The following is an 11,432-nucleotide window of genomic DNA, read 5'->3' as shown; positions in this document are numbered from 1 at the left end:
AAATTTGAACCTGTTTTTTATTCTTCCTTCCGGGGTGGCTCGGTCAAAAACGGCATGTCGTTCGACGCATACACAGGCGCCAGGCGCCAATGCCCGCAAAGAAGCAAAGTACGATACTGGGGATTTGGGCTGACTGATTTTAGGGTCGGCCTTGTTGGGGTTGTTATCCAATTCAAACTTCTTTTGGTAACTCAATTTAAACTTTTAAAAAGACAAAAATCTAGTGGTATGTGAAGAATTCTGTAGTGGGAGTCTTATATATGGCATTTAGGTGAGACTCTATCTCTTAATTGTTATATCAAATTAGTTAGTTTAATTCAACGGTTAAGAGATATGACATCACATAAAGGCTATATACAAGGCCCTCACTATAGAAGGACTCATTCAGTTATTGACTTTTTAAAAGTATTTAAAATTTTGGCAATATCTAGTGGTGACTTTAAAAAAAAAAATTAAAAGTTGGTGGTATCCAAAAAGTTTAAAAAGCTTAGTAAATGAATGGCTTTCGTTTATTTTAAGGCTAATTTTTATAATAATACAAAATTAGTGGTGTTGTTTGAACATTACAAAATAAATTTTAAATTCGTTGAGACAGTTCTAGGTTAGGTTCACTTAGTCTATGATTATTAAATACTAATTATTATGTATACATAATTCAAGGCCACTCCAAAAGTGAGTCCACTAGCCCCCCCTTCCATGTAGCACTTGTGGGAAGGCTCACACTTATAAGAAGTAGAGACTTTCTTTTCTTTTTCAATGTAAGACTTAAGCTCATGTATTTATGTACTCCAAAAGTAAGTGATATTATCGAATCATGTTGTAACTTGGATTTTGGGTTTTGAAGGCTCAAATCCATTTTAGAACAAATTTATAAATAAACTCAATTCTAAACATGTATTTATAAAAAAATCCAAGCACTATTTAAACATAGAAACACACCCAAAATCAACTCCAAAGTCAACTTTTTGGGTATATTTATAAATGGGTTTTGAGTGTGTGTAATGATGGGTTTTGGGTGTGTTTATATGTTTAAATAGTATTTGAGTTTTTTTATAATTTCAACCCCTATTTTGTGTGTTTTAGTGAAACTCCCGCCATCAAATCATATTTTGAATGGACATAAGAAAAAAAATTGAGAAAAATGAGGCTTTTATGGGTATAAAATTGAACTCAAGTAATCAAATTTTACAGACATAAGTTTAGTCAAGTTGGTTAAAGCTGGGTTCGAATTCCTCTCCTAGTAATTTAGATTAGATTAAAAAAAAAGTAGAATATTGTTTGTATTAAAAAATAATAATAATAATAATAATAATAAAGCGAATTGATTTGATTTAGCCGGTTGAAAGGGTTCGCGAGTTTTACAAAGCGAAGTTAAACGAGACCTTCCCTACAGTCTCTTCTCTTCTAACAGATCTCATCTCACTCCAAATCCAAAACACTCTCCAGCAACAGTAACCACCACTACTTCAATACGTTTATTTCATAGCTGCAGTTTGAATTTGAAATATAAGTAGCAAAAAGTGCTCCGACAGCTTAACAGTAAGCTGGCGTTGTTAAACAAACGAATTTGAAACTTGCGTCTCAGAAAATTTGATCTGAATGTGAATGGAGTTCACAGAAGCTTACAAGCAGACGGGTCCTTGTTGTTTCTCACCCAATGCTCGTTACATTGCCGTCGCCGTCGATTATCGCCTCGTTATTCGGGACACTCTTTCCTTCAAGGTATTTCCCAATTTTTTTTTCGTTTTTTAGTTTTTCTTAATAAATTTATTTCATGCTCCGTTTGGTTGCCGAGAAAATGCAAGGAAATTGAAACTGCAAATGTTTAACTTGTTCGTTTCTCATACCTCTCTACATTTGCACGGATACCAAATGGTAGCTGGATAAATTTATGTAGATCTCACCCTTTGCATTTCGCTGTTGACAAAGCCAATGTAACTTCAATAAGCTGTAATCTGTTTGATTGCTGAGAAATTAGAAGAAAAACTATTATAAACATCGATCTCCATTTTAAGGATCTAATCACATTTAGTTATGATAAGAGTTTTTCACCTTGTAGATATCTAACGCGATTCAAAGTGAATGTTGGCCGCTATATGTTCATGCATTTTACTGTTCTTAAACAAGTGTTTACATAGACTGAAGATTTCAATATGTTGAGGTTTCTCTTTGTTACTTAATATGAGCACTCTTCGTAACCATTCAATTAGACCATAAGAGTCATAAAAGGTACATTAGTACAAAGAATAATGCTCCATTGCGAGATGTTTGTATGGTAGGGTTCATGAGCAGTTATAAGTTTAGGCTTTTCTGGAGGTAGAAATATACCCTCAAAAGTTTGTACATAAGCAATAATGACTAAATGGTCGAAACAGTTATTTTCTTTGCATCCTATATTTGGTTTCTGCATACCTCACACTCATTGCTGTTGTACAACAACTTCTGTCTGACTTAACAATTGATGTGCTAAACTCCATTGCGTACATCTTGAATTAAGTTTATCGTATACATAATTAATTCTAAATTTCTAATGCAGGTTGTGCAGCTGTTTTCATGCTTGGACAAGATAAGCTATATCGAATGGGCCCTCGATTCTGAGTACATTCTTTGTGGTCTATATAAAAGACCAATGATACAGGCATGGTCGTTGGCCCAACCTGAATGGACATGCAAGATAGATGAAGGTCCTGCTGGTATTGCGTATGCTAGATGGAGCCCAGACAGCCGTCACATACTTACCACTTCAGACTTCCAACTGCGTTTAACAGTTTGGTCACTATTAAACACAGCATGTGTACATGTGCAATGGCCAAAGCATCCTTCCAAGGGCGTTTCTTTTACCAAGGATGGGAAATTTGCTGCAATTTGCACAAGGCGTGATTGCAAGGACTACATTAATCTTCTGTCTTGTCATACATGGGAGATAATGGGTGTATTTGCTGTGGACACATTGGACTTGTCTGATACTGAATGGTCGCCAGATGACAGTACAATAGTGATATGGGATTCGCCTCTTGAATATAAGGTGGCAACTTCGTTTCTTTTGGCTTTGTTAAACCAAAATGATGTGCAGTAAGTTTGTTAAATAATAGTTTAGTTTGAAAAAAAATAAAAAAAATCATGGTGTGGTTTGATACAGGTTCTAATATACTCCCCAGATGGGAGGTGCCTATATAAGTATCAAGCATATGAAAGTGGATTGGGCGTAAAAAGTGTTTCATGGTCTCCTTGTGGCCAGTTTCTAGCAGTGGGTAGTTATGACCAGATGTTGCGGGTTTTGAATCACCTGACTTGGAAGACTTTTGCTGAATTTATGCATCTATCTACTGTCCGTGCTCCCTGTTGTGCTGCTGTTTTTAAGGTGATTGTTTGTTAATATATTAGATAGCCAGATATCATGTTCTTTAGGTTTGTTGGATGATTTCTCACCCCCTTAATTTGTAAAACGCCAGGAAGTGGATGAGCCACTGCTGCTTGATATGTCCGAGTTATGTATAAGTGATGATTTTGCACAAGGCAATGATGGTAAGCATGACTGTTGGTACATTTCTCAAAAGGAGGATTGCTGTTCTTTCTTAACTTATAAAACATTTGCAAACTATGAAAGTAGTGTGCTGTATCATTTGTCTGCATACACTACCCTTCTACATTCTTGTTTAGTACTTTAGTATTCTATATCAGGTTCCTTTTTTCCTGTTGTTGGTGTGTGTGTGTGTGTGTATTTGCCAGGTTTCATTTCTGCCTTGTGATTGGATCCCTTTACTTTTCTTCTTTCCCCCTTTTTTATTTTTTTTATTTTTCTTTCCAAGTAGATGCTTCTGAAGGACATTTCAGAGTTAAGTACGAGGTTACAGAAGTGCCCATTAGTTTGCCTTTCCAGAAGCCTCCTGCAGACAAACCTAACCCCAAACAAGGAATTGGTAAGCCCTTTCTCCCTTTGTACTGTTTTGTTATGCAAATAAATACAAATTTTGTAGACCCCAGTCAATGCAATAGCTCAAACATGAAGATAGGTCTTAAGATATTATCTGGTGTAATTACTCCTATAATCACTCCTGCAATATATAGCCTTTAAATGAAGCTAAACCTAATCTGCTGAAAAACAATCAAAGTGGTCTTTGTTCTAGCTATTTACATTTGCAGAGTGGAGATGCACTTAGAAATTTAGGCGTTCATAAATGCATCCGCCCAGCCATCAGATAACATTCAATGTCCTTGAGAGAGGCCATGATGGTTGAGCCCAGTCATACTTTTGGACAAATGTTGCAAGTTGAGGAACTTCAAGTTGTGATGTCAAGTTTATTGATTCTAATTGGACCTATATCGGAGTTTGATATAGATATTGCAGTCAAATATGTTTGCATGGGATATTTCCCAATGACCTTGAATACTTTAAGTACCTCATTATGTGGAGTCAGCTGCTTTTATTCATTGACTTTGTGTAAGGACAGACGTCTTCATTCAAAGGCTTGTTCACCTTATGAGTTATCAATATATGTGTAAGCAATAATTCAAAGTTCAAATGCACTTTCAGCATATTAGTTTGAGACTTTCTTTGATTTTTGGCCGTATGTATCCTTAAGTGCTAACTGAAAATTTGCTCGAGATTCATTATATGAAAATATCGCTAAAGCTATGAGGTTTGTAGGTCTAATGTCATGGAGCAATGACAGCCAATACATCTGCACTAGGAATGATAGCATGCCAAGTATTCTGTGGATCTGGGACATACGCCATCTTGAGCTTGCCACTATCTTGGTGCAGAAAGATCCAATTCGAGCAGCAGTTTGGGACCCTACGTGCACGCGTCTCGTTGTTTGCACGGGAAGCTCACATTTGTACATGTGGACTCCTGCAGGTGCTTACTGTGTGAGTATCCCACTACCGCAGTTTAGCATAGTTGATCTAAAATGGAATTCGGATGGAAGCTGTCTTTTGCTGAAGGATAAAGAGTCATTTTGCTGCGCTGCTGTTGCTGTACTTCCAGAATCCAGTGAATATAGCTCAGATGATTGAGGCAGCTTGCTTTACCAATATTTATTGAGAAAAGTAACTTGTAGAACTAAGCAATTCAACTTGCTCTCTTTGTGTATTATATGTATGTAGTTGGGATGTTCCATTTGTTGTAGTTGGAACATCAGACGCTTTGGCTACAATAGCGGCCTTTCTCTACCATTTGTATTTAGATCATCGTTATTGCTCTTGGAAAATTGACCGGCTTTGACTTGCTAAGCCTGCATGACCAATTTGCAGCAAGTGCTTTGGTCGATTTGGTAGCCCCCCTCCCCCCCCCACCCCCCCACCACCACCAAAAAGAAAATATGGAAGTGGACTGTATAAAGTGACAATTACTGCTTTTGAGATGATAATTTTATTCTTAGGCTAAATTACGTTTTGGTCATCGAAGTTTGACTCATTTTTCACTTTGGTCCATGTTATTTTGGATTTTGACATTTTGATGAATTAATAGCTGAAATTCGACGTAATAACAGTTGCAATCATCCCAATACGAAAACGAAAGAATTCCAGCAAATTTTCTTAACATTGTTAGAAAGAATTCCAGCAAAATTTCTTAACATTGTTAGTTAAACTTGAAAGACTTGACACATAGACATTTTTCACACGTTTTCATTCTTTTTCATAACATTGCATTAATTGAATTGAAGAATCTATTGGAGCAAAAATCATTCAAGTAGCAAAGTAACCTTTTTAAATTGCCATATAAGTCAACAAATTTTCATTTGAAGCGTTTAATTTGCTACTATTATTGAAGATACTCTTAATTAAACAAAACTACGTGATTAAACAATTTAAATTATTAGAACCAAAGTGGAAAGTGGCCCAAAACAAAAGGAACAAGAATGTTGACCAAACCAAACTGAGAGTTTTCTAGACATGAATTCAATTCAATGATCTTGAAATTGTAGGGCCTCCTTATTCTTTATAATGGATAATCCATATACTAGTGCCAACGCATGTGGTTGATTAATAATTATGATACAACTGCCACTCAAAGATACAGCAACAAATAATTATGGGCTTAATGGTGAACCAACCACAACCACTCAAAGATGCAGCCACGTCGTTTTCCAATTTAGTTCTGTAAATCCAATGCTAGATAGAGGACCAAATTGACTTTTCAAACAATGTCCAAATTGGTGCCCTGTCATCACCCCTCTATCCTCTCCTCTTCTCTTCTCTTCTCCTCTCTTGTTGCTGCTTGCTAGAGGCAAGTTTGCTTGCCTTCTTCTGGAATCTCAATCCGTGAACATGTTACGTAATGGAAAATTAATTTAGAACATGTTAAGTGATAATTGAGGTACCTTAAGAGTGATTTGAACTTATTAAATAACTTTAAGGCTGAATTTCTCACATATGGAGTGACTTAGAAGCCTATATCACCCAAACATTTGATGAATAAATATAATTTTTTAATAAGGGTTAAGTTGCTAATATCAGGCAAAATCATAAAGCTCATCTATTTTAATATCATATATCAACTAGAGGATTTTTGTTCGCCGTTATCATCACATTAATTGTCGTTTCATGCGTGTAATTAATCTACATGTTACACAAAATCAAAAACACACTTCTCTAAACGACAATCAGCACATTTATTTAACCTGCATGCCAATAACTTTATCATTGAGCTATGACCCCATTGCCAGTTAATGATATTATTGAACCACATAAAGTTCTATAAATGAAAGTGTCTATTACTTAGCGGTCTAGTTCGATCCCACATTGCAATGTGTGTGAAAATATTCCCTCTTCAATGACGAAAAAATATATATATAATTAACCATATGCAATTTATTTTGATCAAAATATTGAATGCTACATTGCTACTAAACACTTTAAATATTAAAAACAATTACATGCGTAATAATATGAGATAAAGACGAAAATGCCTGTTTTTATAATTTATATAATTTAAAATATAATTTTATAATTTATCTCTTCCAATTGTCGGTAAAGAAAAAGAAGAAATCCCATGGTCTTGGATATTTCTGGGGAAATTACAACCGACCCTTGTCCCGAGTCCCGACCATTAATGCCCGCAAAGCAAAAGCCGACGCGTTTCCGAATCTTAACGAACGCGTTGTAATTTGTAATAAATAAATACTACCCTGCTGCTGATGTTATAATCTTTTTCTTTTTAGTGTAAAAGATAAAAAATTTCAACCAAAAAGAAAAAGAATTTGCTTTTATATTTATTTATTTATATCTAAGAAAGCGGGTACAAAATTTAAAAAAAAATTCATTTTCATGCATTATTAAAAAAAATCCTTTTTAGGGAAAACATTAGAAGGAAAATTAGTTTCCTTCGCTGTCAGGATTCTTCCTTTCGTTTCATTTCACAGTCCTCAACCACCGAACCAGCTGAAGTGGAAGAAGCTGAGAACATAAAAACTATCTTCTCTCTTCTTTTTCCCTTCATTTACTTCCACAGCTTTGCCGATCGTCTCTCTACAACTCGGCTATCGCGTGTTCTCAGTCAATGCCCATAGCCGGGAAGAAGATAGCAGCAACCATGCAAAACGGCGTCGTAGAGAACGGGGTTTGCTCGTCCGCGTCGGTGAATGGGTGTCACGATGTCTGGAGTTCTAATGAGTCCGATTCTTCTTCTGCTGACCATCTCGTTGTCATGGTCCATGGAATTATGGGCAGGTCTGGCCTTTTCAATTTCATCGTTTGTTAATTTACTTCGAACAAACTTGATTTCATCAAGATTTGATTTCTGTACGGTAAATTTTATTTCTTTATGCTTTGGATATTGACCAATTCTTCAATTATCGGAGGATTGAGAAGGTTTAATGGTGGCTTTACTTTCTTTGAAAGAAAATTTTGTATTTGAAATGATGTTATCGACAAATTGTTTACCTTTTCATGGTTTTGATGATTAATTTGATGTTCCGTTAAAATTGTAAGTTCCAAATGTATGCTAGATCTACTAAAACTTTGTTTTTTGTCCATCGTTTTGATTAAATGCTTACTTTACAAATGTATGTTTGTCATATTGGGCAAAAAATATGGTTTTCTGTTTAACTTTCTTTCTTTTCTTAAATTGGAATTTGTCTGCTTTGGTTGTGTGTACGTTAAATTGAATCTTTTAGCATGACCATTAATACTTCATTTTGTATTTTGGGTATTTGAAACTCGTCTGCTGGAAAGTTTTACTCTTGTTGAATGTCGATATTGTTCTTTGTTTGCTCGTGCAGTGCAGCAGATTGGAAGTTTGGAGCGGAGCAATTTGTTAAAATGCTTCCTGACAAAATATTTGTTCATTGTAAGGACCATTCTTTTGCATCATGCATTCAATTAATGCTGATACACTTACTCGAATAAGGCTTTGTTGGATTACTTATTAAGGAAAAAGGCTTTGTTGGGTTGAGCTCTCTAATACCTGCGATCCTTTTTAGTTCTTCCTCTGTTTTTGGTTACCATTTTTTGTATAATTTAATTATTGGTTTAAAGAGCCAAAAATGTTCCTTTTTTGCCCGAACTTTATCTTGATTTTTTACCTGTCACTCATTTCATTTCTTCTTAATGTTACTAATCTCATTTAAGAGGAGATTGGTTGAAGAAAAGAATCATTAAACCGGAGAAAGGTGGCCCATACATATGATCATCCTGCTGCTTATAGGATTGGACAATGTTTGCATATTTGGCTTTTCTAGTCTATAGTTAATTTGAGTTCCCGGAGTTGAGTTTTGGATTCTAGTGCCCTTGCTTTCTATATATTTAGTTCTTTTTATTTGGAAGAGAAATTTTTAAAGTGGAATTAGAGAAATGTTGATGTGATCAATGGCATTTCATATTGTTTGCGGACAATATAAGTTTGTCCAGTCTAATTAAGTTGGTTGAAATTTGTCTGCAGGTAGTGAGCGGAATGGTTCTAGGCTGACTTTGGATGGTGTGGATGTAATGGGGGAGCGATTGGCAGAGGAGGTTGCTCGCTGCCTATATATATTGTGGAAATGTTTGAATCTATTTCCATATCCAAAAAAAAAAAAAAAAAAACGCATCCACTTCCTATTCTGTATCACTTGTTAACCAAATTTATTAATTTTAGGTTGTTGAACTGACTCAAAGAAAGCCAAATCTACGTAAGATCTCATTCATTGGACATTCTGTGGGAGGACTAGTGGCAAGATATGCAATTGGGAAGCTATATAGACCCCCTAAAAGTGAAAATTCGGAACATTCATGTCCTAATGGGAGTGAAGAGGATCCAAGGAGTATGCTATGTGGCTTGGAGCCTATGAACTTTATTACTGTTGCTACACCTCATCTTGGTTCAAGAGGTAACAAGCAGGTAACACAATTGCCTTTCCACTTATTCATTCAGAATGTACTTGACTTCCTAGAAGTTCTTTAACATCTCAAGCTTGAGCAAGTTCTTGGCTTTCATTGGTTTTATGATTTTTGGTGTACTGTATAGGGGTCATGGGATAAGCTTTTCTAAATGTCTGATTCTGTTGCTTATGTGATGGAAAACTTTGTTAAGGCAGGAGTGAAAAAATGTTAGGCTGATCTTATGTTACGTTGTTCAGTGGTTAGTTGGTATATGCATTTGGTATTGTACTTAATGCATTAGTTCACCTTTTGTAGGTACCATTTCTTTTTGGTGTGCCTGCCTTTGAAAAGGTTGCTAGTGCGGTCATTCATTTGATATTTAGGAGAACAGGTAGGCATCTTTTTCTTAATGACGACGACGATGGAAAGCCTCCGCTGCTTAAACGCATGATAGAGGATTATGATGAATGTTACTTCATGTAGGTTATAAAAATTCCAATTTTAACTTTGAGATTCAAGTTTCATGAGCTTTCCTCTCTGAGTTAATCTGAATATGTAATTATAGAATTTTTTGTTTGACAGGTCTGCGTTGCGTAGTTTTAGACGTAGGGTGGTGTATTCAAATGTGGGCTATGACCGTATCCTATTTTCCGTGATCAATATGGATCTTATTGTTGTACATTTTCCAATTTGAAGTCTTTATTAACCTTTTGTTTTCACTAACAAATACTACAAAGATATCGTTGGCTGGAGAACATCATCTATTAGACGTAACAGTGAACTGCCAAAGGTATTATTGCCATATGCATAGTTTTGTTATGGTAGGTTGAGTTTGGAATCTTTTGGTTGCCATTTAATGTAATGAGTTTTCTCCTTTATCAGTGGGAGGACACTGTTGATGAAAAATATCCACATATTGTTTATGAAGAACATTGTAAGGCCTATGATGCTGAGCAGTGCGAGCCTACTTCAGTGGAAAATGATGGCTCTGACAAGCTTGAAGGTTTGCAACTTCATTTTGTATTTGTTTTCAACTTTTGGTAGTGATTTTTTGACATTTGAGTTCTATGTAGATAGAACTTGTTGTCTATGCTTGTAGCTATTCTGGTTGGTTATACTTTGCTAAGTTTGCTTACATCTTATGTTTACATTTCATTGCTCTTGTATCCGTTTGCATCTGCGTGTTACCATTTACTTGAGTATTGTTGTATTGTTGTGGTGTGTTACTTGCATATTATTGTTTCTCCCTAAACTATTTCTGCCTGAACACCTTTGTTTTCTCCGGAGTTCAGTGATTTCTCAACTTTACAACATAATAATTGGACTCTTTGTGCAGTGGAACTATTGACAGGCCTATCTCGTGTGTGCTGGGAAAAAGTAGATGTTAGCTTCCACTGCAGCAGACATAGATTTGCTGCTCATAGTGTCATTCAGGTATCTCTCTCTTGCTCTCTCTCTATCTCTTACATACAGACACGCTGACGTCCAAGCGCTCACACACGGACCTTATGCTTGAATGCACTATAGTAACAAATTCACACACTGAACATTTTACAGGTCAAAGATCAAAGTGTACATATAGAAGGTGAAGATGTCATACGTCATATGATTGATCGTTTCCTCAAATAGAACCTAATGACCACGAGATGAATTGTCGATGCAACCTGGGCCTGACTCTGCGGTTATTTCAGTGATGGATGCTACAATGAGTAATGCTGCTGCTGAGTGCTGAGAATTCCACGATCTGTGCACACCATTAAATTGTATCTGAAAAATTACCAGCCAAAAAGCAAATGTATCTGAATTTTATTGCTGGGTTTGCTTCAGGCAGTTGAAGGCAATCTTTCATCTCAATCTCAATAATTGAAAATGCCTTGCACAAAATGTAAAATGTGTTTCCACTGTATATTATTATAAAATGCAAGCGTCACATTCGGAATCTGTTACTGTCTGCTTTCGAAAAAACCTCGACGTTGACATGTAAATAAAATTAGGAAAAACCACAAAATTTACAGAGAGTTCTGAGGAGGGAATGGTATTTTATTATAATTTTCCAGAGGAGAAAAGAAATTTAATTATTGGTCAAAAGGAAAAATGGGTTCAAAAAGAGCTGCTTGACCTCTTCCTTTGAC

At 35.8% G+C, this 11,432-nt stretch overlaps 2 protein-coding genes across 3 annotated transcripts; both read left to right on the top strand.

The window, feature by feature from the left end:
• The first annotated feature begins 1,341 nt into the window (after positions 1 to 1,341).
• Positions 1,342 to 5,300, top strand: LOC103333389 (Transducin/WD40 repeat-like superfamily protein). The gene is made up of 6 exons (XM_089052953.1): positions 1,342 to 1,722; positions 2,537 to 3,025; positions 3,140 to 3,361; positions 3,453 to 3,525; positions 3,813 to 3,920; positions 4,649 to 5,300. Exons 1-6 carry the CDS (start codon positions 1,606 to 1,608, stop codon positions 5,014 to 5,016), a joined length of 1,377 nt encoding a protein of 458 aa, XP_088909079.1. The 5' UTR covers positions 1,342 to 1,605; the 3' UTR covers positions 5,017 to 5,300.
• A 2,001-nt stretch (positions 5,301 to 7,301) lies between these two features.
• Positions 7,302 to 11,241, top strand: LOC103333390 (alpha/beta-Hydrolases superfamily protein). Of its 2 annotated transcripts, none has more exons than XR_016126653.1 (10): positions 7,302 to 7,671; positions 8,223 to 8,290; positions 8,882 to 8,952; positions 9,077 to 9,319; positions 9,616 to 9,779; positions 9,866 to 9,938; positions 10,038 to 10,090; positions 10,183 to 10,303; positions 10,637 to 10,734; positions 10,858 to 11,241. XR_016126653.1 is itself a non-coding variant. In XM_008236220.3 (10 exons), the coding sequence occupies exons 1-10, from the start codon at positions 7,502 to 7,504 to the stop codon at positions 10,927 to 10,929; spliced, it is 1,116 nt and encodes a 371-aa protein (XP_008234442.2). In that variant the 5' UTR covers positions 7,307 to 7,501; the 3' UTR covers positions 10,930 to 11,241. The 2 variants fall into 2 exon arrangements, 1 of the variants encoding a protein (XP_008234442.2); XM_008236220.3 differs by having other exon boundaries at positions 7,307 to 7,671; positions 9,883 to 9,938.
• Positions 11,242 to 11,432: the final 191 nt, after the last annotated feature.

Source organism: Prunus mume, linkage group LG5 (assembly GCF_029339155.1).
Source record: "Prunus mume cultivar Tortuosa linkage group LG5, ASM2933915v1, whole genome shotgun sequence".
Lineage (NCBI taxonomy): Eukaryota > Viridiplantae > Streptophyta > Magnoliopsida > Rosales > Rosaceae > Prunus > Prunus mume.
Note: the sequence above shows the minus strand (reverse complement) of the source record. Positions and strands in the feature narration are given on the sequence as shown.

What these genes read in the sequence shown, in the direction of transcription:
- LOC103333389 (XM_089052953.1), top strand. Translation starts at nt 1,606, where the DNA reads ATGGAGTTCACAGAAGCTTACAAGCAGACGGGTCCTTGTTGTTTCTCA. An exon ending in GGGACACTCTTTCCTTCAAG is followed by an intron (nt 1,723 to 2,536) that starts GTATTTCCCAAT and finishes TTTCTAATGCAG; the next exon opens with GTTGTGCAGCTGTTTTCATG. An exon ending in ATTCGCCTCTTGAATATAAG is followed by an intron (nt 3,026 to 3,139) that starts GTGGCAACTTCG and finishes GGTTTGATACAG; the next exon opens with GTTCTAATATACTCCCCAGA.
- LOC103333390 (XM_008236220.3), top strand. Translation starts at nt 7,502, where the DNA reads ATGCCCATAGCCGGGAAGAAGATAGCAGCAACCATGCAAAACGGCGTC. An exon ending in GGGAGCGATTGGCAGAGGAG is followed by an intron (nt 8,953 to 9,076) that starts GTTGCTCGCTGC and finishes TATTAATTTTAG; the next exon opens with GTTGTTGAACTGACTCAAAG. An exon ending in GTAACAGTGAACTGCCAAAG is followed by an intron (nt 10,091 to 10,182) that starts GTATTATTGCCA and finishes CTCCTTTATCAG; the next exon opens with TGGGAGGACACTGTTGATGA.